This window comes from Melanerpes formicivorus, unplaced genomic scaffold (assembly GCF_026170545.1).
Source record: "Melanerpes formicivorus ecotype bairdi unplaced genomic scaffold, bMelFor1.0.p_v2 SCAF_26, whole genome shotgun sequence".
NCBI lineage: Eukaryota > Metazoa > Chordata > Aves > Piciformes > Picidae > Melanerpes > Melanerpes formicivorus.
The window spans coordinates 8911608-8936210 of NW_027142378.1; the positions used below are offsets into that span (position 1 = coordinate 8911608).

Here is a 24603-nt window from a genome sequence, read left to right on the forward strand (position 1 = left end):
GTTGTCCCATGGTGAGTCCTGTGTCCAGTTCTGGGCTCCTCAGTTTAAAAAGGACATTGAGACTCTTGAATATGTCCCAAGAAGGGCAGTGAGGATGGGGAGAGGCCTCGAGCACAAGCCCTATGAGGAGAGGCTGAGGGAGCTGGGGTTGTTTAGCCTGGAGAAGAGGAGGCTCAGGGGAGACCTTCTTGCTGTCTACAACTACCTGAAGGGAGATTGTAGCCAGGAGGGGGTTGGTCTCTCCTCCCAGGCAACCAGAACAAGAGGACACAGTCTCAAGCTGTGCCAGGGGAAGTTTAGGCTGGAGGTGAGGAGAAAGTTCTTCCCAGAGAGAGTTGTTAGCCAGTGGAATGTGCTGCCTAGGGAGGTGGTGGAGGCACCATCCCTGGAGGTGTTCAAGCCATGGCTTAGGAGCCATGAGGTGTTGGTTGACAGGTTGGACTCAATGATCTCTGAGGTCTTTTCCAACCTTATTGATTCTATGCCTAGCTAATTGTCAGATCTGTTATATTTTTAATTGATCAATGCAAATAGATGCAGACTGTGGAGTATTCTCTTTTTTTTTTTTTTTCCCCCTCCTCTTTTTTTGCTTCTCATAAGTTTTCTGGCCAGACCAATATTCACCTGAGCAAAAACTTCTTCCTCACCAACAAAGCAAGAGAAAAATCCAACACCTTTATCAACCTCCGGGAAGTGCTGAACTGGTTCAAGCTCCCTGCGGGAGAGTACATCATCGTGCCCTCCACCTTTGAGCCCAACAAGAATGGGGACTTCTGCCTGAGAGTCTTCTCTGAGAAAAATGCAAACTCCACGTATGTAGCTGTTTTGGCCCTCTCACAGGCATGGGAGGATGAAGCAGCCCAGGGCAGCTTCCCGCAGGGAGTGGGGGGAGGGATGCGCAGCTGCCCTCTGCGGGTGAGGTTGTGGCAAGTTCTTCTCTGTCTCCAGTTTCCCCATGTGCAGCTGAGGGAGGAATCATAGAAGGCTAGGGGTTAGACAGGATCTCTGGAGATCATATAGTACAAGCTCCCTGCCAATGCAGGTTCACCTATAAAAAGGTCCCACAGGAACACATCTAGGTGGGTTTTGCATGTCTCCAGAGATGGAGACTCTGCCACCTCTCTGGGCAGCCTGTTCCAGTGCTGGGTCACCCTTCAATTAATGTATCTCCTCCCCATATTTAGAATGGTGACACAATAATAAGCCAGTATCTTACAGTATTAGTGCTGGTATTGTCACCACCAGCCCTACCTGGGCAGACATGGTAAGTCCTTGGGCTGTAGGCAACTGGTTGCCACAGCACAAGTTGGTCTGTGGAGAGAAGACGATTCCAGAGGGTGGCAGACTGGGTTCTCTGCTTGGACACAAATGTGTGTGCTCCTGGCTGTTTGGGAACACACTGACAACAGCCATTGCTATTGCATCTTTGAGACCAGGCTGGGAAAAAAAAATCAAGATAATTGCTCAGCCAAAGGCTACCTTTGATAAAATTAAAATGGCTTTTAATGGGACTGACTCTAAGCTGTGAAGCCACAAAGCATCTTAAAGAACAACTGAGCCAAGGCCTTGAGAAGGGGTGTGGGATCTTTCCTACTGGGTTCCCTAATTCAAAGCAAGCAGAAACCTTTCTTCAGTTCTGGAGTCTTTTGATCCATGTTTCTGTGGTGGTGAAAAAACCTGGGACTTCAGCTGTGTGAAGTCACACAGCTCCTGATGGGTCCTCAGCAGTGCTTATGCACCTTTGTAGGTGTGATGCTCCCACAGCAGCTGGAGGACAGAGTGAAACACTTCTCCTCCCACTCTGACATGTTCATATGACTAATGCTCTCACTTCTTGCTGGTTTGAAGGAAAAAGACAAGAATAATATAAGAAAATGTGACTAGATAAAGTTTGATTTGCACCCAGCAGCCTGGCCCTGGCCTAAGGTCTGTAGGCACTGGCACTAAGTGTCCCAAGGGTTATGTCTGACTCAAAATCCTGTCTGTCTCTTGTTGCCATAGCTGGCAAACTCCTGCTGTCACTCACTGAAGGTATGCAGTATCTGTGGCTGATTAATCCAGTAACTTTTGGACACTCATCATTATTCCCACAGTTTAAAGAATCTCTTTGTAACTGAAACTTGAAGGAAGGGCATCAGAAAAGTGTCATGTTTTGGTTTTAATGTTGACTTCTTTCTCTTTCTAGGGTTATCGATGATGAAATCGAGGCCAATTTTGACGAGGTATATGTAACTTAAATGCTTTAAATGGAGATGATTTTGTTGTAAGGAAGTGGGGGTTTGGTGCCTGTTCTCTGTGCAGGGCAGTGCTGGTCTGTAGGTGTTACCCAGAACTGTTGTCCCACTCTGGAAACAGATCTTCCACTATCCTTAGCTGAATGTCCAGCAAATGAAATCATTAGGAGCAATAATTGAAAGATACCATGCCCTTTATCCTGAGCTTGGGCTTCTCAGGTAGAGGAGATCAGGTGCTCTGCAGAAGTAATTGGAGCCACTGGAAATCCACTTTGCTTCCCAGAATTCCAGGAGCACAGCCCTTTAGCTATTGGAGGCTTTTCACATGGGGTGTTTTTTTCCATAGTGGCTCACCATCTGTTTCATGTTGCTGGAGCTGAGGGTGTTTTGCCTACTAATGCATCTGCCCCTCTCTGTGATTATTTATTTGGGTTTGTTTTGTTGCTTTGCCTTTTTGTTTGTTTGTTTGGGTTGGTTTTGAGCCAGATGAGAACTTATATTTTGCTTTCTTTTCTTTACATGAAGACAGCTACTCCAGGAGTAGCAACAGTGAAGTTCTGGATTTGCCCCCCCCCCCCCGCCCTAGAGGTGTTCAAGGCCTGGCTGGACAGGACCTTGAGCCACCTGGTCTAGTAAAAGGTGTCCCTGTCCATGGCGGGGGGGTGGAACTAGATGATCCTTGCAACCCAAAGCATTCTATGATGGCAATTTAAAAAATAAAATACATGTTTAATTTTAATTTAGGTTTTTATTCTAATAAAAGTCATTGCAGGAGGCTTTCTCAGGCAGGAAACTTCCTCCTTTCCATATTCTGTTTCTCTCTCCTAGACCGAGATCAGTGAAGACGACATTGATGCCAGCTTTAAAAAGCTTTTTGGGCAGCTGGCAGGAAGTGTGAGTGCTTTTCTGTTAACATCCTACTGGTAAGATGGGTGAGTGGGTAAAAGAAACATCTCCCCCAGGATGGAGTTTGATTCTTGTGCTGAGTTACATCTCAGGCATGTGAGTAATCACTCCTGTAAAAATGTATGTAGTCACCATCTGCTTACACGGCAGCTATGTCACACACCCCCAGCAACCTTCACTCTCTTTGAACTGCCTGCTGGACTTTTATCTCTGCAAGTCCCTAGCTCTGTCCTTTGGTCAGAACATTTGGTGCAGGGAGATGAGGGCTGGGCTGTGCTTTTTCCCCAAGACTCTTGCCTGCCTGAGCCCTTGGGCAGACCCCGCAGCCTGGTGTGCAGGTACCTGGGAATTGGTGGTGCTCGAGAACGGGAGGGTAGGGATTGCTCAGCGCTTGCACTCCTATCCGAGTCAAACTCCAAGGGATGTTTGAACTTGGCCATCTTGCCTGAAGGAAGCAGAGGCTGCTTATGAGATGGTGTCTACAGCTCGCACTGAAAAACTTGTTTTCCTTTTAAACACAGGATGCAGAGATCTCTGCCTTTGAACTGCGCAGCATCTTGAATAAAGTCATGGCTAAGCGTAAGTACCTTCCTCCAGCTGCAGGTTCAGCTGCCCACCAGCAGGTTTCCACTGTGGCTGTGAGAGCACAAAACACACCACAAACCTGGGCAGAGTTGAAGCTCTGGGCTCTACCCCAGGCCTGTGGCTTGAATCTCTGTGTGGCCATGGTCACGTTACCCTGCTTCATCAGGGGTCTGCAGCAACACTGGGGCTGTACAGAATCACAGAATCAATCAGGTTGGAAAAGACCTTAGAGATCAAGTCCAACCTATTACCTAACACCTCATGGCAGCTAAACCATAGCTCCAAGTGCCACATCCAGTTCTTTTCTGAACACTTCCATGATGGTGACTCTACCACCTCTCTGGGTAACACATTCCAATGGCCAATCACTCTTTCTGTGAAGAACTTTCTCCTCACCTCAAGGGTACTGCAGATGTGTTTCACAGGAGGTGTGCTTTGGCAAGAAGCATAGGGGTGCCTTTTCTCCCAGAATGTGGCTGCCAGGAAGATGAACATATTTGATTAATGCTTGATAATAATCAAGAGAAGTATTGCTGCTACCTTGGTATTGAGTCACTCAGGGATCAAACAGTAGCTTAGCTAATGGTCTGGGGTGTCCCTGAGGAGAAACTTTGAAACTCTGGGCTTTTATTTTCTGTGAAGTGATTCAGTGCTTGGCTCTGCATTATTTTCCTTTCCATTACAGAGCTCAAGAAATCAGTGGTTGAAAAAAAAAGTCTCTCTAATTTCCAAAGTGAAATCTTGGCCAAATAGGACAAGCCCTGTGAGGAGAGGCTGAGGGAGCTGGGGTGGTTTAGCCTGGAGAAGAGGAGGCTCAGGAGAGACCTTATTGCTGTCTACAACTACCTGAAGGGAGGTTGTAGCCAGGAGGGGGTTGGTCTCTTCTCCCAGGCAACCAGCACCAGAACAAGAGGACACAGTCTCAAGCTGTACCAGGGGAAGTTTAGGCTGGAGGTGAAGAGAAAGCTCTTCCCAGAGAGAGTTGTTAGCCATTTGAATGTGCTGCCCAGGGAGGTGGTGGAGTCACCATCCCTGGAGGTGTTCAGGAGGGGATTGGATGTGGTACTTGGTGCTATGGTTTAGTAGTCATGAGGTGTTGGTTGACAGGTTGGACTTGATGATCTTTGAGGTCTTTTCCACCCTTATTGATTCAATGATTCTATGACTGTGTTGGATGTCTGTGTGCACCAGCCAGCTAAATGGTGTGTTGTAGCTTAGCAGGCTTGATTTGATGTTCTCTCCTTGTAAGAAGCTACCTACTACTGACATCCATAGGTCAGAAGTCCACTTTGTGCACAGAAGTCCACCCTTGTCTTTGTAGGCAGACAAGGCAGAAAATCTCTTTCTTCTGTAGCACACCTACAAGCTTAGATTAACTGGGCTGTTTGCTGGGGAAACATCACAGCTGGCTTTTACCCTGAGCTGCAAAGGAAGCAACCAGGCACAGGGAAGCAAAAAAGTTGGTTGTAAAGCTCATGAGGTTGGTAGGAAGGTGCTGTGGCACAGCACACAGTGATAATCCTGTCTTCTGCTCTTTCTTTACAGGCCAAGATATTAAATCTGATGGCTTCAGCATTGAGACATGTAAAATAATGGTTGACCTGTTAGATGTATCCTTTAATCACAGAGTCATAGGATGGTTTGGGCTGGAAGGGGCCTTGAAGATCATCTAGTTCTACCCTCCTTGCCATGGGCAGGGATCCCTTTTAGATCAGGTTTCTAAGGTTTAAGGCTGTTCCTGGATGATACTCTTCTGCCTGTGCATAAGCAGGTGATCTGCTTTCATTGTGGTGGGCCCATACTGATGTACTAATGACTCCTGAGGTGGTTTTTCCCTGGTTTCCCTGAATAAACGTGGTTGCCCTTGCTGTTACTGCAGGCTATGTCCACATGCATTCTCCCAGGCAGCAGGGGAAATCCATTACCAGACAGGACAATCTGCTTTCAAGTCTTGCCAGCTGTTGCATGTTCTGCCTTCTCTGGGGACAAAATGATGACTGTACTGGGAAAAGGCAACTGGCTCTCAGCATGGTGTGGAATTTGAACATGCACCTCTGGGTGCACCTCACTGCTCTGCTGTCTGCCTGGGTATTTGGTAAAGGCATTGTAGAGCCATGAGGACTTAGCAAATAGAAAACAAGAGAAATACAGGAAGCAGAGTACACTGGATTTGGGGAGCTTTTACTCCTAAGAATAAAAGCAGAAGTTTAGGATGAAGGTATTAAGTCTAAGAATAGTTGTGTTCAGCTTCTCTGTGCTGTGGGAGTTGAATTGCATAGTAAGAAAAAGGGGAAATGACAGGAATAAAATGTTCTGCTGTAATTTGGTGTAAAATATGGCACTCTGTAGGAACCCCTGAGCAGGAGCCATGCCATGAGCAGGTTATTTTGTTAGCTGTCTGTGCAAGAGCTGAAGTTCTCCAAATAGCAGGCTTGGTTGTGGCTTTTCCTGTTTATAATCCAGATTTAGGACTTATGCTTCTGGAACTGCAGGTGTTGAATCAGCTACGTGGAACAAAATGGCATCAGCTTGGCTGTTTTATACTTGTACTGAAAAGAGAGAGAGAGAGCTGCCAAAGGAGAAGCAGCAAGAGCTTGTGAACTGGTCACAGTTAAAATGAGTCACTCACAGAATCAGCCCACAGAATGGGCTGCCCGGGGAGGTGGTGGAGTCACCATCACTGGAGGTGTTTAGGAAGAGACTGGATGGGGTGCTTGGTGCCATGGTTTAGTTGATTAGATAGTGTTGGGTGATAGGTTGGACTCTGATCTCAAAGGTCTCTTGCAACCTGGTTAATTCTATTCTATCACAGAATGTTAAGGGTTGGAAAAGACCTCAAAAGATCATCCAGTCCAACCCCCCCTGCCAGAGTAGGATCCCCTGGAGTAGGTCACCCAGGAATGCATCCAGGTGGGTTTTGAATGCCTCCAGAGGAGATTCCAGTCTCTCTGTGCAGCCTGTTCCAGTGCTCTTGCACCCTCACAGTGAAAAGGTCTTTAGTTATGTTTCCATGGAACCTCCTCTGTTCCAGTTGTCACCTGCTGCCCCTTCACTGAGCAGAGCCTGGCTCTGTCCTCCTGATACTGGCCCCTCACATGTTTATAAACATGAGTGAGGTCACCTCTCAGTCTCCTCCAAGCTAAAGAGCCCTAGCCCCCTCAGTCTTTCCTCATGAGGGCGATGTTCCACTCCCTTAACCATCTTTGTGGCTCTGCACTGAACTCTTTCAAGCAATTCCCTTCTTCTTGAACTAGGAGGCCCAGAACTGGACACAGGTGTGGCCTCACTAGGGTGGAGTAGAGCAGGAGGAGAGCCACACCCCTTCTAACACAGGGTACCATTGGCCTTCTCAGCCACAAGGGCATACTGCTGGCTCATGGTCATCCTTCTATCCACTATGACTTCCACATCCCGTTCTGAACTGCTCTCCAACAGGTCGATCCCCAACCTCTACTGGTTCATGAGGTGGTCATCTTATTTGGAAGGACACCTTGGACAGCTATAGTGTGTTCATCAGGATCAGTCCTTCAGAAAGGACTTGCATCCTTTCCTTAATCCTAATTATTTGTTTTCTTTTAAGCATTCAATCACAAGTGCCCATGTAAGTCAGCTCAGCACAGGGAGGGGAAAGCCCTTTTCCTTCCTTCCAAAGTGCTGCCCTTAACTCAAAGAAGAATGATGGCAGCGGTAAACTGGGACTGAAGGAGTTCCACACCCTCTGGACAAAGATTCAGAAATACCAGGTAAGAGAGGTGTTCAGTGGTGGAGGTGTTTGTAGACTGATTTTCCTCGTAGAATGGGAACCATCACACTTCCACAGCAGGGACTGCCACTTCAGCCCACAATGCATTTGTGTCCTTGGTCCCCCGGGTTTGTCTGTGTCCCGGAATATGACTGCTTGAACCTCAGGCCCTTCAGTGAAGGGCTGAAGGAGAGGCTACCTCCCTTCCTGCCTTATTCTTGGAGGGCTTTCTGTTTTAACTCATGTCTGAATCACAAATATACTTACTCTCCCCATTTAACAGTGCAAGTCTGGTGTCAGCCTTGCCACTTTGGCAGCAGCAGTGCCATTCTGCATGAGCAGTCAAGGAATTCTCCAGAGCCTTCATCCCCTCTGGCTGCTCCATTAAAACAAGATCCTAAAGCAGCTTTTAGATGAATTGGGAGACAAGTGGTCCTTCAGGCCAACTCCCAAGTAACGTGCAGGCTGCATTTCAAAGTCTTTGCCTCTGATGGAAGCCAAAACATGCTCTGAATTATTGACAAGTTCTGACTTCAGGTTTTGTGTTCTGCAGAAAATTTACAGGGAAATTGACGTGGATCGATCTGGCACCATGAATTCATACGAGATGAGGAGAGCACTGGAAACAGCAGGTATTTCAGACAACCATAGAATTGGTTTGGTTGGGAAAGACCTCAAAGGTCATAGAGTCCAGCTGTCACCCTAACACCACCATGGCCATTACACTATGTCCTGAAGTGCCATGTCCACATGTTTCTTGTACAGCTCCAAGCAGAGTAACTCCACCACCAGACAGATCTTGGAAGTCTCTAGAGAAGGAAACTCCACCATCTCCCTGGGCAGCCTGTTCCAATTTGTATTGGTCTGTGTCTTTCTAGGTTTGTATCAGCTTCAAGCTGGGTTGACAGATGCTCACTAGCATCCTCTATATTGCTTGTAAAACAAAAAAATCCTGTCTTCCCAGACTTGAAAGGCCTCAGTTCAATCCAGATGCTCAGGCTGGGCTGAGCAGTCTTTGGGTAGAAGGCCCACTAAAAGCATCTCAAAGGAGTGTCAGGTTTGCAGTTGTCTTTAGTGACCAGCTTTTGGAGAAGCTTAAAAACTTCTTTACTGTTGAGGGTGACAGGGCAATGGAACAGGCTGCCCAGAGAGGTGGTGGAGTTTCCTTCTTTAGAGACTTTTGGGACCTGCCTGGATGCATTCCTCTGTGACCTGCCCTAGGTTGCCCTGCTTTGGCAGTGGAGTTGGACTCAATGATCTTCAGAGGTCCTTTCCAACCCCTACCATTCTGTGATTCTATGATTCTAAGCACAACCTGGTCTCTTAAGAGCATACTGCTGTCTTTCAATGTGTCTGTGTATGTGTGGGTTTGGCATAAATTGGTACACCTGGGATACTGCCACCTAGGGAATGGAAACAGCTTGACCAAAGGGTGATGCTTACAAGAGCATTAAGAGTCAGTTTGCTGCTACAACCACTGGAAAACAAATCTTGAGGTACAGTGATGATGGGCATATCACAGAGCCATACAATCCTAGATCAATTTACTGATCTTCTGGGGCCATCCCAGTGTCTACATTTGGGCTTGCTGGAGCCCTCCCCTCCTGTCAACATGTAAGGTGAGGTAGTGTTTCTTTTTGTCCCAAAGCTAGAATCAGAGGCAGAATTGTTTCGGCTGGAAAAGACCTCTTAGATCAGCAAATCTAACTGTCAATACCAGCATGGTCATTAAACCATGTCCTGAAGTGCTGTGTCCACATGTTCAGATACTCTTCACACGTAGCCCCTGATTCATTTCAGGTCTGGGTGGGCAGAGTCTGGTAGCTGCCTTGTGATCTAGGGAAGGACCATGAGCGGGAGCTATTGGCTGTGTCCAGAAGTAGCTATCTGAATTAAAGCAGTTGAGTTGGGAGCTTTTTGGGGGTGTTCATTTTGTTGTTGTTTGGGTTTGTTGTTATTTGTTTGGGGGCTTTTGGTGGGTTTTCTTTAGTACCTCTTTATTTATGAACCCTTGCCCTTCTATTTTTAGGTTTCAAATTGAACTGCCAGTTGCATCAAATCATTGTGGCTCGTTTTGCTGATGAAGACCTCATCATTGACTTCGACAACTTTGTCCGGTGTCTGATTCGGCTGGAGACTTTATTCAGTGAGTACAGGCTGAGCTAGGCAGGCTCTTGCTTTGTTCAGCCTTTGAGAACCCTTTCACTACAGAAGTTTCTTCTGCTATCCAACCTAAGCCTCCTCTAGATTTGTTCCTGTGCAACCTGCCCTAGGCACACCTGCTTTAGTAGCAAGGTTGGACAAGATGATCCCCAGAGGTCTCTTCCAACCCCCTATAACTCTGATTCTGTGTTTTCAAGTCTAGGGTAAATCCTACAGAAAACTTTGCACTGAAACCAAAGTGACTTCAAAGCTAAGCTATAAATGCAGCAACCTAGAACTAAGAATCAGTCTTTTAGGACAGGCTGATGAATTAGACCCAGACTGTTTTTTAAAATCAACATCCTAATGGTTTGCATAGAAAACTAAGTCAGTTTAAACACTCAGAAATTGACAATCAGTGCTCTCAAACAGACCAAACTGTGAAAAATGTTCAGTCCCATTTTATGCACAGCAGGCCCTGATTTCAGAGCGGCCCTTTCTGCTTTGAAGTGTTTTGTGACTTGCCAGAGATTTAAGAATGTGAGAATAAATTCCTTTTGATCCTGAAGCACAATGAGGAGGAAGGCTTTCCCATTAGTTCCTATACTCATCCCTGTCTGTCATCTCTCCCTTGCTACAGAAATGTTTAGAAAACTGGATACTGAGAAAACTGGAAGGATAGAACTGAACCTCATTAATGTAAGTTCATTGAGCTGTAACACAGTTGCTGTCACCTTTTTGCAGGAGGAGGAATTAACAGTAGAGACTGTTTCCATTCTGACTGTGCTAGGCTGGTTGTATGTAACAGATTAGCTACATGCTGGATTGCTCTAGCAGGAAAGTTGGGAAGCAGCCTACACAATGGTTTCCCTTCTTATAAATGTACCCACAGGCCATTGTGCTCTCTAACAACACTCCAAGTTACTCAAACCTGATGCCACTTCTCCTTTACTGGAAGTAATTTTGGCTGAGGGCTACCTCTATGCCTTTTCTGTCAACAGGGGAAAAATGTAGGTGCAGGAATGACTCACAGTACTGACCACATCTGCTGCTTTTTTTGCACCCTCTAGAAAGGACTGAAGATAAAACTTTCCTCCTACACAAGTTCAACTTGCTTATTACCTGACTATAACTTACTTATGGACCTATACAAGGAGGAATGTGTGCCTTCTGACTTCAGTGAGCTTAAATTTATATTGCTCAGGAAGGAGCCTAAAATTACTTCTGTAACAATAGGCTTTCTGCCTCCTGCTAGAAATATTTGCCACAGGTATTTGTACTGAACTGATCCTTGGGCTGTGTTCCCCTCTCTCTCTCTCTCATTGCAGTGGCTGTGCTTTACGGTCATTTGAGCCACTGACTTCAAGAGACCAAGAGGAAGAGACTCAAACAAGCATACAATAGCCCAACATGAATGTGCCTTAACTTCTGGATGGCAAATTTTACATGTGGGTCTAGGAAAGAGTGTTCTACTTCAACCAAAGAAGAATCTGCAGCCTCATTTTTATGCATCTGACAGTCTTTATCTACTCTTGTATCTTATACCCTGTACAAAAGCTCATTTGTTAGCCAGCAGTGCAACTTTTGGAACTGCTGCTTTGCTAATCTCTTTTATGTTTAAGGTGTTTTACATGACTTCTGGAAGAAAGCTCACCACTGATTTAAGTGCTTTTCAAGTAAGAGCTCCATTCCATCCTGCACATCTGAGACTAGGAAAGGGAGGGTATTGCACAATCCTCCTGCAGCTGTTCAGGTATGATATGGGTGGCTTGTTGCCTTCTGTCAAGCCCCAGCATTATGCTGGTTGAATGCTTTCTGAAGTGTTTGAGTAGCTGGTGTATGCTTGACCAAACTGAAGGACAAGCCCTTCCCTCCTGACCATATTTTTGCCTGTAGGAGGTGGCTGTTGGCAGCCATACTCTTTGAGGTGGAATCTTCATTTCCTGTTTCTTATTTATCTTCCTTTGAAATACAGTAAGGTATAAAAAAAATCAGTGGAAACAAAATTTGTAAGCCTGAGCAAATAAGAACATTTTATCTTAATGATAGATCAGCACAGAGCTTTTCCTATCAGGAACAGAGAATCACAGAATCAGAATCATATTGGTTGGAAAAGACCTTTAAGATTATAGAACCCAAACATTATCAAGCTGTGTCAAGGCTGGTGCTAAACCCTGTCCTTCAGCACCACAGCTGTCTTTTAAATGTCTCCAGGGATGAGGATTCTGCCACCTCCCTGGGAAACCTGGTCCAGTGTTTGAGGACCCTGTTAGTGAAGAATCTTCTTCTACTATCCAGTCTAAACCTCTTGTGGAACCTGCTACTAGGCAAATATGCTTCAGCAGCAAGGTTGGACTAGATGATCCCCTGGAGGTTCCTTCTAACCCCTCTGTCTGTCAGTCTGTGATGCAGAACAGCAGCATGCCTCACTGGTAACATTCAGGTAGGCCAATAAAAACTGGAGACCACACTACCCAGAGTTAAACCTGGAGAGGGGACAAGAGTTTAATGGTATCACAATCCAGTAAAAATTAAGTAAGTTGTCAAGGACTACAGGAAGTTTCTACACTTAGTTTTCAAAGTACAAAATACAATAAATAGATGAGAGGCTCTTTGTAAAAAGAGGAATCTAAAACTACCTTGTCTGTTACAGCACATAATTTGAATACATGGAGTTCCTAAGATGCTACAGCATTTTTAAAAGTTATTGCTAAATGGATTGGTCTCTTGCTTGTCACTGTTCAGATGCACTTTGCTTCAGCTTCTTCAACAAACGTTCTGCTTCTCCAGCAAGATGCATTTGGGTGCCATGCAGGTACTGGAAAACTTCTCCCATCCGGAACAAACCTTGGGGGATGAATTCATAAAGCCAAGGTGTCTTGTTTTCAGGACCAGTCCTTCAGAGGTAAATTGAAAAGGTCTTTGCATGTAATGTAGGGGGGGGAAAAAAGTGAGATTCTTTTCTGCAATGCTTGAAGCAATCAGAGGGAGTGCTTGAACAGAGGGGCTTGCTCAGGCCAGTGGCAGCAGAACTTCGTTTGCTTGCAAGCGTTGTTTCTTCTTGGAGAATGCCCTCATCCATTGGCTAATGCATCAATCCTTCATTTGTTTTCAAAGCACATTCTTCATAGCTTTCAAATTACATTGTCATTGAAATAAGTCTCATGATATTGGAACCAACACAAAATGGAATTTGTTTGTAAGTCATCCATGATTAGTATTTTGAGAATCTGGCTTCTGTACTATTTCATGCCAAGCTTCTTTGCCTAGGTTTAATCCTTGGATACAGCTGAGGGTAAAATAGAAATGAGATTTGATAGGTTAGTTCTTACAAAAAAAAGAAGGTTACCTTTTCTTTCCTATTAAAACCTCTCTTTGGTGCTGCAACCCTAAAGTAATCCCTAGCAGCAGAAGCATGGTTCCTATTGGTGAGTGCTCTGGGTGGTTTTTAGTTTAGCAGTCTTAGGCAAGCTTAAAAAGTGCTTAAAACCACATCAGTACAAAAGGAATGTATTGAACAGCACTGTAATTGAGTAGCTTCAGCTCTACCCTGATGGGTGGGCTAGGAAAAGCAGGTGGCTTTGTAAGTCAAGAGACTTTTGTCTTCAGTGAACTACAGGATTTTTGCTTTGCAAATGGAAATAGAGAGGTATTAAGGTCCCATTTGCTTTCTCTCACTGCCTTTCAGCCTTTACATATCTTATTTGCATTCAGTTTCAGAGCTCTCAGACAGCTTAGGAAGCTTCTACTAAGAAGAGTTGTGTACTGACACAGATAATTTCCACCTTGCTGTTAATTCAGTGCCCCATACTGCAAAAGGATAAAGCAGCTGTTATAAAAATACAACTTAATATATGAATACATTAAACTACCCAACATCTTCCTAGCCTAGATTTCAGCTGCTCTATTCAGTCAGTAATTGCTTTTGAGAATAACCACAGAACACTGGGAGCAGTACTGGAAAAACCTGAACAGACACAAAAGTGTAACAGTTAATACTGGGCTTGGATTGCTTTCCCCAAAGGTTCTGTTGAGATGGTATTGTGCTTAGAAGGATGAGTTGAGATCCCCAGTCTAAGCTGTGTTTTGCCTTGTGGTTTTTATTGCAGAAGCACAGATGCTCCTCATGTTCTTATACACCTGTGCTCAGGCTGAGTGCACAGGCTTTTGTACATGTGGTACTTGTTCATTTCACCCTGGGGCAGGGAGGGAAAAGCAAAAAAGAAAAGAGAAGGAAAAAAAGATTCTTTGTCTGATTTCTTTGTGCAGGGCTGCTCTCATGGTCAAAATGTTTGCAGCTGGAGAGCAAAAAAAATCCTGAGCAGAAGTTCTATGTTTGAGGGAATGTTATAGAACCAACAACATGACAAAAGAACTCCTGTTCCCTATGTACTTCCTGTGCACAGTACCATTGCTGTCTAATGAATCAAGTAGGATGGCAGAGAAAATCACAGGTAGGATTTTGCTTGGATGTCATCATTAAACCAAATAACAAGCAACTAGAGCTAGGCTTCTATAACAAGACATATTAGCCATCTTAACAGTGAGAGGTACTGTACTGCAGGCCTGACCTGAAAGCCATACAGAAATGAAAACTGATCTTGCATTAGATACTCTCAAACTGGTTAGATTTTGCAGAGTGTATCTAAGGATTAACTGCATGAGGAAGGAGATTCAGCATCAAACATCAATCTGCTAAAATTCACAGCAGGTAAGAGGTTTTGCTAACAATAAAGATTATCTCTAGCAGCAGCAACTAGATATGTATCCAAAAAAAAAGCTTAAAAGGGATTTTTAGACATCAGCTGTAGCTTTCTAGCAACTCAGTTGTGTCCTCATATTTCTCCTTATGGCTAAAGTATCTATTGTTAGTACACAGTTGTTTTTCACCAAGGAGGCAGCAGAGACAGTGATGAGGACATTCATATATTCATGGAATAGTGTGGGTTGGAAGGAACCTTAAAGTTCATCTAGTTCCAACCTCCTGCCGTGGGCAGCAACACCTTCCACTAGACCAGGTTGCTCAAGGACTCCTCCAGTCAGGCCTTGAACACCTCCAAGGAGAGGGCATACACCAGTGTCTCACCATTTAAGGTGAGAATAAAACATTTCCAGTGTTGCATTCATTTAGGCTACTGGCATATGGTTAAATATTAGTTAAAAGCATAGGAGAAAGCAAAGATCTGCCGCTATTTGGCAATATGATCTCTTTTTCAAGACTAGGAGGGAAAAAAAAGCCCAACTAACCTAAATAAACAGAATTTTGCACTGTTTGTCTTAAACCTCTCTGCAAAGCCACCTCAGATCACATACATCTAGATAGGGAAGGACTCATTCCTCATAAGAGGTTCAGTTTTTAAGGGCCTTTGTGCCACTGTATCTCATTCTAAAAGAGAGGGGGGGGGAAAACCTAGTTCTGTTCACATGCTCAAAAAAGCCTTAACATGGTAAGATGTGGATAAGTAAGTGGTTTTTTTTCCTCTAATAGTGAGACAAGGTTAGTACTAGAACCTGTTATGCACAGCAAGGTGCTGACAGGCTGTTCTCTTATGCAGCCATTATCATCATCTGTGGTAGGCAGCTACACAGAGAATGTTAATTCATTCTGCCAAGGTATTCAACTTCCCAAATGAGCAAATGGAGAGCATCAACTCTTTCCTCTAGACCTTTGAAACTGCACCTAGCCTAGGTGGAGAATAATAATGCTGTGTGTACTCCATAGAGTGGGGTGAGGCTTTTTTGCCTCTGGAAGGCTCAAGGACTTACCCCTAGCAGGTTGCGGGGAACGTAGCCTTCCTTGTCGTTCAGCCGTGCCCACCACCACTCGATTTCGTCTTCATCTTCCCGGCGAAGGATTGTCATGCAGTCTCCCTCTTTCATGGAGAGCTCATCATCATTCTGAGCTTCATAATCCCAGAGTCCATAAATCACTCCTTTGTTCATTATGCCCATTTTCTCCTGGACTCCTGCAACATTAAAACCACAGAGTAGCTCAATAGAAAGTTGTTTAAAGAAAGAAGATGACAACTGGACAAGCTGCTGTATTCTTACTGGAGAGCAGGGAAAAAATCCACCACAATCAACCACCCAAAACAAATCACCCTCAATTCCTATCACACTTAGCATCTTGTTGTGATCAGCTTACTGAACACCTGCAACAGGTGGCATTGTGAGGTTATAGCTCTTGCACTCAGCAGCCAGATTCATTTCCTGGCACCTGTTCAAAAAGATGAGATGTAAATGCAGGGAGAAGCACTGGTTGATAGGTGGGAACACTAGCACAAGCATAGAACCAAGGGATGAAACTCGTTTGTGCTCCCAGCTCATCAGTAACCTCTCTCTGTCCAAGGGAGACAGCAGTACCTGCTGATGCTGACCACCGCTGTCATTTTGATGCTTTGAGTGTCATTTGCCACTGTGTCCCTTTAGTTCAGAACTTTTACTCAAGCTGCATCTCACACCAGTGCCTGAAAGATTTGTCTGCTACCCACCAGCTGCTTCTGGTTGACTCACCTTGACTTTTATCTCAGCAGTTCTTAATTTCTGCCACTAAATCTTTTTTTTTTTTTTTTTTTTTTTCAAACACTGGCTTCAGGAACAGTTCTGTTTGCTTCTGGACCAGGTGGTGGTTAGAACCTGTACATTTGCAGCTGTAGCCAAAGAAACACTATTCTTTCTGGACACATTCCTCAGCTTGTTAGCAGCTAACAAGAAAAGGCATCTTAACTGCTAAACAGACTTTCTCTTAGGTAATTATTCCATATTTAAATACCAAGTCCTACTGGGTATATTGCCAGGAGCAGAGAGTACATCACACTGTGTATTGTAAAGTTTGTCATTCCCTTTTCCACCTCTTACCTGTTACTACCTATTGTATAGGATTCTTACCTACCTTTGCAGAGGGAAGCATCTGCTCCAATCAAGTTCTTTATTTCTGTACCCCAGCTCATCATGTACAATTACTTCCACTACATCCTTAGTTCTGCCCTGAGAAAACTCTTCCTTTGCTTTGCATTTGGTATAATTAAAAGCTGGGCAAAAGCTGTGCTCTGCACCCATGTGGAAGGTAAGCCTAAGCACTGAACATCAAAGCAGGCAAAGAGGAGCTTCACACAAATGGATCTGGCCTTCTAAAACAGTATTACCAGTCACACCAGGGTAGCAGGACAAACATGCTCTTAAGAGACAGCACAACCATTAAATCTCAGGAAGTGAAAACTGAGCTAATTAAGCAGCACCAGAGCTGTCCTGGCAGCAGTGCTAAAGGCCTAGCGGTTTTAGTCAAACTCCTTTCTACTTGTTGATGCTGTTCAGAATTGTGCATCAGCTACACCAAAGAGGGAGCAGGTGAATCAATGATTTACACCCAGGTTTCTCACCTCACAGAGGTGTGGTCTCTGTTCTGGATGTAACAGAGATACACATCCCCAGACTTCTTTTCTAGCAAACACCAGGTTTAGCCAGTGGGTGCACTGTAACTGCAGGCAGTCAGAAACAGTCTCAGCAGTAGGATCAGTTCCTAATAGGCCAATATGGAAACCTGATAGCTGAACAGCCAATGTAGCAATAGATACCTTAGTTTCAATGGTTTCCCTCTGGAAAAGCTGGCAATAAGCCAAAGCCTCACAGTCCTTTCAAGACTTATTGAAAACACACAGCCCCAAAAGAAACATCCCAAACCCAATAAAAAACAGCAAAACAGTATAACAAGTGAGATCACCAGATAGCTAGTCCAAAAAGCTCCATAAATAAAAAGGAATGTGTTTCTTCATGCTGAATATGATTCTGTACTAGCCTCTCAGCTCATCTCAGAGTTAAAACCAGTATGAAATATAGGGCTAGATTAAAAATAATACTTGCCCAATACTCTTCCCTGGTCACTTGCTGTTGATAACCACCCTTGGAGTCTGGATCAAAACTCAGCAGAATTTTGCTTAGCCCACAGATTTTGACTTGACTTAAACAGGCTCCCACCCTTCAGAGAGAAGCCTGTTTTAGCATCAGGAGATATGAGTAAGCAAGGATGGCTGGACAGATTGTTTGGAAAGATGCTGTCTAAGCAGCTTACAGAAACTCAGATTTCCCATGTTCCACAGAACCAGAGAAGTTGTCTTTTACACTGTATGAAATCACAATTACTCTAACCTCTAACAGATAGGTGACACCACTCCAGCTGGTAGGTGCCTAGAGGACAAGAACTACATACAAAACACACAGAGAAGTAATTTGAAACCTCATTACATATAAAACACCAAGTAATTAAAATCCTCATTGATACTCACCACACCCTAGGTGGATTCAACCTCCCCATTAAAAGACAGCCTTGGTGTTTGAATAAAATCTAGCTATAATAATGGTGGATTTCTTTTTCCATGCAAGTGAAGAAGGAGGCCAGAAAGATGAAGCCAAATTCAGTGCTTACTAATCTTCATTAAGGCAGAACTCTTCAGTGCCTTTTGTGGTTCTAAAGTGCACATTAGGAGCTATTCCTCATTTGAAGGCACCAGGCAACATATGAAGTAAGAAGTTGGATAAAACCTCTCTTTCCAGAAGAAACAAGGCATGGTGCACTTGAGGCACACTCACACAAGCTAAGTAAGCACACAGCTTAATACTCCTCATCCAAAAACATACCCAGGAGTGCCAGGTGAGTCCCTGGCACACTCCAGAACTCAGCTGTCACCACCTACCATATAAGAACTGGGAGCACTGTGTGTAGCCTTCCTCCATTTCCTCACACTTGTCTGCAGCTGTCTGCATGTCACTGTAGGTCATGGCAAACACAGCTGCACCTGACTCCACCAGGAACTTGCACACCTGCACATTGTTGCAGGATGCTGCACAGTGTAAGGGGGTCCTGTAAAGCAAGAAGAAAAGATGACACATTGCTCATAAGGGCAAACCACTTTGGTGCACAGCCTCCAGCAATCAGCAGTGTATTGCTGAAGGCTTCCCACTAGAAGCACTTAACCCAGGATGTCAAGAGCAATTGCTTTGAACAGTAGCAGGAGTTACCAAGAGCTGCTGGAGCCCTAAAGCTGGATTTCCATATGGATTTCTAGTTTTGCTACCCCTTTTGTAAGACATTAGCATTTTAAGAACATTCATTAGGGCAGTAAAATAAAATAACAATAAATCAGCAGTAAAAAGCCACTTTCCAAGCCTACTGACCTCAGGCCTCTTACAAGCTAGAGAATTACTTCAAGAAGAAAAGATAAGGAGCAATGGGCACAAGTTACTCCTGGGGAGATTCCCATTGGAATCCAGAAGAAAACTTTCCCCCTGAGAACAGTTAGGCATTGGAATCATCTCCTAAAGGGAAGCAGTGGATTCCCCTACACTGGACAGTTTGAAGACTCAGCCTGACAGGGTGCTGGGCCATCTCATTTCAGCTACACTCTTACCTGGAAAAGGTTGGACCAGGTGACCCTTGAGGTCTCTTCCAACCTGGCATTCTGAGATTCTGTGACCTTCTGTGGGACCTGTAGGAGCTCCCCCACCCAAGCAGCAACTCTTATGGAGAGCATCTATGAGGCACCACTTAAAGAAAGTGTCACTTACCATCCATCACTGTCTGCAGCATTCACATTCACACCAAACTGCACCAGGAACTTCACAATTTCTGTGTGCCCAGCACACACAGCGTTGTGCAGAGCAGTAATCCCTTCATCATTGGGCATGCTGGGGTCTTCAACCTGCTCAGCAAGAAAAGGAGCCCGTCACACACTATTGAAATGCTAGAACAAAAAGCTCACCACAGATAAACATGAGTTGTCTTATTCTGAAATAAGATTTTGATCCACACAAAGGACATGAGCAACAGGCTGAAAACTGCAGCAGCACCCACTCTGATAAGAGGACTCACAAAAGAAGGCTGCAATCTTATCTAACAGGGAGAACCTAGAATGGGTCAGAGAAATATTTCCTTGGTAACTGAGTGAAAGCAGTTGTAACAACTTTCTATTTGCCTTTTTTCACCTGTCAGCAAAATTCACACAGGTTTTGCTTGCTAAACTATCTGATAACATGCCAAATAAGGGATGAAAACACTACACAAGACATGAAGACAAAAGTTGTCCTGCAAACTTAGGATCTTGATGCTAAACATGGCTATTTAGCATGGATTTAACACACTTCTAAATTCAGCCTCTAAAGTGGCTATGTTAAACTGATCTCCTCAAGGAGAGCTCTGCATTGTGCACTGTTATTTCAGTCCAGAAAAGCTGTGGCTTCCCAGACTGACCCAGCTATTTCCCTTACAAGTTAGGCTCAGTACCTCATAAATGATTCTCTGCACAAGGTCAAACTCCCCCTCCAGAGATGAATCCAGAAGCAAGGCGAGGGGATTGAATTTCACTCTCATGCCATGGCCAATCCTCTCAGAGCCAGTTTTACGCAGGTTTGTCCTCTTCCCCTGTGAAAAGGTAACAGAAGAGTTACTGGTTGGTTTTTTCCCCTCCCCTGGGAACAGAAAAATAGAAGTACACAGAATTGCTTATTTAGAAATGACAACAGAAGTGACCAACAAAGGCGGTGTTTAATATGAAAATTAGACTGGTTTGTACCAGCTCCCCACACAGGACAAATACAGCAGCTCCAGTGTGTTGTGGAACATCTCTCCTGTTACCTCTCACTGAGTGACCCAAATAGAGAAGCCATCTTTTGTGTCCAGTTCTGGGCTCCCCAGTTCAAGAGGGACAGGGATATACTAGAGAGTGTCCAATGGAGGCTACTCAGATGATTAAGGAATTGGAACACCTGTCTGATGAAGAAAGGCTGAGAGGCCTGGGGCTGTTTAGTCTGGAGAAGAGAAAACAGAGATCTTACTAATGGTTAAAAATATCTGAAGGGTGGGTGTCAAGAAGAAGGTGCCAGTGGTGCCCTGTGACAGGACAAGGGGCAGTAGAGACACACTGAACACAAGTAGTTCCACCTCACCATGAGAAGAAAATGCTTTCCTGCGAGGGTGACAGAGCACTGGAACAGGCTGCCCAGAGAGGTTGTGGAGTCTCCTCCTTTGCAGAATTTCAAGACCCATCTGGATGCGTTTCTGTGTAACCTGCCCCAGGTGGTTCTGCTTTGGCAGGGGGGATGGACTTGATTTTAAATTCCCATAGGAAGGCTGGAGAGGAACTTTTCATAAGGGTGTCTAGTGATAGAACAAGGGGGAATGGTTTTGAGCTGAGTGAGAGTAGGTTTAGATTGGATCCTAAGGGTCTCAAGTACAAGGGTGGTGAGACTCTGGAATAGGTTCTCCAGAGAGGTTGTGGATGCCCTGTCCCTGGAGGTGTTCAAGGCCAAGTTGGATGAGGCCATGAGCAGCTGCGTCTAGTTAAGAGGTGCCCATGCCCATGGTAGGGAGGTTGGAGTAGATGATCTCTAAGGTCCCTTCCATCTAAGTCATTCTATGCTTCTATAATGTCTAGAGGTCCCTTCCAGTCCCTACCCTTCTATGATCTCAAATGCATCAACAAAATAATAGAATTCCCAAATCCCTGAAGGTCAGGCAGGGGGTGTGGGGGAGAGGCCATTTTAAAAGACTCAGACCGTTTAGCATTCTCTCTCAAAGCTGCTACACAAACCAAGTGGTGCTCTCGATGAAGTACACTGCCTTTTAAGCCCAGATGTTAAGTTCCTAGCATTTTCCTAACATTAGCAGAAGTACACAGGGACATAAAAAACAGTTCTGGAGAAAAAAAACCTAGGGGGTGGTGTAGAAATGTTTAAGAAGCTGCCTGCGATACTGGAAACCAAATATTTCTGTAGCCGAGTTTGGACTCTCTCCTTTAGAGAGCATGCTGGCATTAGCTCAGTGCTCTCCCCAGCTGGCTGTGCAGCAGCAATAAACACTATTCACAAGGGTATGTAAATTTCTGACAGATGTCCAAGCAAAGATGAATAGGAATGAGTCATGTTTTGCAAGAGCAAACATGTGAAGATAAGATATATAAGAAGAGATTCCCAGAAAATGCTCTTTTGCCTGTTGATTTATACATCCTCTCCCCAGCACAGCCTTTCTAAAGAAAGAGCCTGTCAGCACAACCAAGTATTTAAATATGAAATCAAGAGGTTGGGCTGGTTTCTCAATTTTTCCTCATCACAGAATTATTACAAAACCAGCCAGCAACAAGTTCTTACAATTTAGGAAATCCTACCACTCAAGTTTCTCCTTGTCAAAAGGGAGCACCAACAGCCCTTAAAGCATGCAAACGTGCAATGACTCTGCCGTGCAAAAAATTACTAGGTGAAAAAGGAAAGGCACATTTTAAAGCTCTTAAACTCCTCTGCACTGAAGTGATGGAGGGGGAAAAATAGAGAAACCACTTTCATGCATCAAGTTACTCAAACACTATTCACAAGAGTAAAGCAAGCAGTAAGCAGTTTTGTTCCACAGCAGCCAGGTGACACCATACCACACACGCCAAAGCTTCCAAAGCAAAGGAGCTGAAGTGCTGCCTATTCTTAGCCCAAGGAGACTCCATTTTGATGCAGTTTTAGAACTGACTGATGTTAAATCAGGTTCAAAAGGGGGAAAAAAGTAATCAGGAAACATTTCAGTAGGATAAATGCAAGCAGTTGATGCCTGGAAATGAGGTTTTAAAGCAGAAATAGAACAAGTCACTTTCCCTTCAAGCAAGACACATTCAGATAAACTATTTCAATTCAGGCCTAAGCTAATCAGTTTCCATCTCATACCAGCAACAGTGGGAAATGCTTGTGAAACCTCTATCTGTGCCTCAAGGGAACAAACTTATCATAGAATCACAGAATCAACCAGGTTGGAAAAGACCTCAGAGATCATCAAGTCCAACCTCTTACCTAACACCTCATGACAACTAAACCATGGCTCCAAGTGCCACATCCAATCCTTTCTTGGAGGCCTCCGGGACGGTGATCACAGAGTCCAACCATCAACCTAAGACCACCTTGGCCATTAACCATGTCCCAAAGTGCCATGTCCACACATTTCTTGAACACCTTCAGGAATGGTGACTCCATCACCTCCCTGGGCAGCCTGTTCCAATGCTGACCACTCTTTCAGTAAGGAATTTTTTCCTAATCTCCAACCTAAACCTCCCCTGGCACAATTTCAGGCCATTTCCTCTCATTCTATCACCTGGTAACTAGGGAGAAGAGACTGATTCTCCACCACACTCCAACCTCCTTTCAGGGAGTTGTAGAGAGCAATGAATCATCATTAATTGTTGTAGTGACTCTTTTTATCATCATTAATTCTAGAGAGAGAGACTTTTCATTACTATCATTCAATCTAGAGATAAGAACATCACACAAGTAGAACAGATACCCACAGAGAGACTTCCAGACTATTTGTTCTCCCACATCTGCTTAAGCTCTCCAATGCAAAGGGCAGGATTTATGGCAGACTTCAAGATAATGGAGTACACAAGCTAATACTTACAGGAGGCAAGGAAAACTGCCCAGTAACTTCAGGAGGCCTCATACTGAGCGAGTCCTCTCCCAAGCTCTCTGGCTCCCCTGATGGATAGGGAGGTGGTGGGTATGGAGGATATTCTTCCATGTATACCTCCAGGGGCAGTGCAGCTTCTAGGCTTGGTTCTTCCATTTTCACCTGCGTGAGTTCATCACTATCAGATACTCCCTCAGGTACAGTGTCTAAAGCTCCAGAGGAAAGAACATCTTGGCTTTGATCTGCTGCTGTGTCTTCTGCTTCCTCAGCAATGGCTGCTTCTGGCATAGAAGCAGCCATTTCCTTTTCTGGTTCTGTACTGAGATAAGGATTTGGGATTTCTGCCGGGCTTTCAGGGCTGGCAGCTGAAGCTGTCTGTTTGGAGGGATGTGATGGAGCTGAGATAGTCTCCATTGCAGCCAGAGTGGTCCTCTGATACAAAAGCTTCTGAATATTGGGGCCATTAGGTCCTTCTGGCTCCGTAATGGAGCTGCGTTTCTTCAGCGGCCTGGGTGCATTGGAGAGCTTTTTCCGCAGGGCCTCCAGATCGGCGTCGCTCTGGTTGCGGTAGGGGTTGGAGAGGAAAGGCAGCAGTTTGGTGGGGCTCAGGGGACGAGGGATTCGCTCTGTTTCCTGGTTCTCATGAGCAGAAGCTGTTGTCTCCATCTCGGGCTCTGGGCTCCCTGGCTTGCCTTGGAGGTTCGAGTAGACATTCTCTGTCTGCGGCAGCTGGTTCTGTACCCCAGCTCCTGCCATCACAGGCTTGCCATACACTGCAGAGAGCAGTGCAGAGAAGGAAAAGAAAAAGAGTAGTGAATATTTGATCCCCAAACCTGAAAAGAACATGCAACCTGATTGACCTAGGTAGGGGAGAGCAGCAGAAGAATGTGATGGACGGAAAAGAATTCATCTGGTAACCAGGTTGATTGTTACTTATCTCACAAAGGCAAGGCAGGCTCTCTGCACTCTGTTCATGCTGATACATAGCATGCAAGATCCACCCAAGGTTCCTACAACTGCACTAACCTGCTTCATTCCCCCTGAGGAACAGCTTTATACCCACAGACTGGGTGGCAAGTATCACAGTATGCCAGATTGGAAGGGACCCCAAGGACCATCTGGTCCAATCTTTCTAGGTAGTAGCACAGTTGAGATGAGACAGCCCAGCACCCTGTCAAGTTGAGCCTTCACACTGTCCAGTGCAGAATACACTACTTCCCTGGGGAGATGATTCCCAGTGTTGAATTTTTTCCCCATGAGAATAGTTAAAGTCTCATCTGAATTCTCCCCTGAAGAAACTTGTACCTGTTACCCCTTGTAAAAAGGGAGTCTTCAGCCTCCTGGCAGCCACCCTTTAGGTACTGGTACATGGCAATAAGGTCTCCCCCCTAAGCCTTCTCTTCTCAATGCTGAACAAACTCAGCTCTTTCAGCCTTTCTTCATATGACAGGTCTGCCAGTCCTCTGATCATTCAGGACACTTTTCAGCCTGTCCACATCTATTTTGTGCAGCAGGGACCCAGACTGCACGTTCATCTACCCGAGGTTTCTGAGGACTGATGACAG

At 44.9% G+C, this 24603-nt stretch overlaps 2 protein-coding genes across 4 annotated transcripts in view; one reads left to right on the top strand and one right to left on the bottom strand.

The window, feature by feature from the left end:
- Positions 1-12295, top strand: part of CAPN2 (calpain 2) — a 32008-nt gene extending 19713 nt beyond the window's left edge. The window contains exons 12-21 of the mRNA XM_068153544.1: positions 601-812; positions 2186-2222; positions 3063-3128; positions 3662-3719; positions 5271-5335; positions 7400-7468; positions 8021-8099; positions 9497-9613; positions 10250-10308; positions 10938-12295. Of these exons, the coding sequence (XP_068009645.1) occupies positions 601-812; positions 2186-2222; positions 3063-3128; positions 3662-3719; positions 5271-5335; positions 7400-7468; positions 8021-8099; positions 9497-9613; positions 10250-10308; positions 10938-10961 (786 nt within the window). The 3' untranslated portion in view covers positions 10962-12295. The remainder of the gene's footprint in view (positions 1-600; positions 813-2185; positions 2223-3062; positions 3129-3661; positions 3720-5270; positions 5336-7399; positions 7469-8020; positions 8100-9496; positions 9614-10249; positions 10309-10937) is intronic.
- TP53BP2 (tumor protein p53 binding protein 2) overlaps positions 12090-24603 on the bottom strand; it is a 56285-nt gene continuing 43771 nt past the window's right edge. For all 3 annotated transcript variants that reach the window (XM_068153541.1, XM_068153542.1, XM_068153543.1), the window contains exons 13-18: positions 23030-23811; positions 19886-20023; positions 19171-19304; positions 18300-18466; positions 15376-15575; positions 12090-12898 (exon numbers count right to left, since the gene is read on the bottom strand). In XM_068153541.1, coding sequence (XP_068009642.1) covers positions 12857-12898; positions 15376-15575; positions 18300-18466; positions 19171-19304; positions 19886-20023; positions 23030-23811 — 1463 coding nt within the window. In that variant the 3' untranslated portion in view covers positions 12090-12856. The remainder of the gene's footprint in view (positions 12899-15375; positions 15576-18299; positions 18467-19170; positions 19305-19885; positions 20024-23029; positions 23812-24603) is intronic.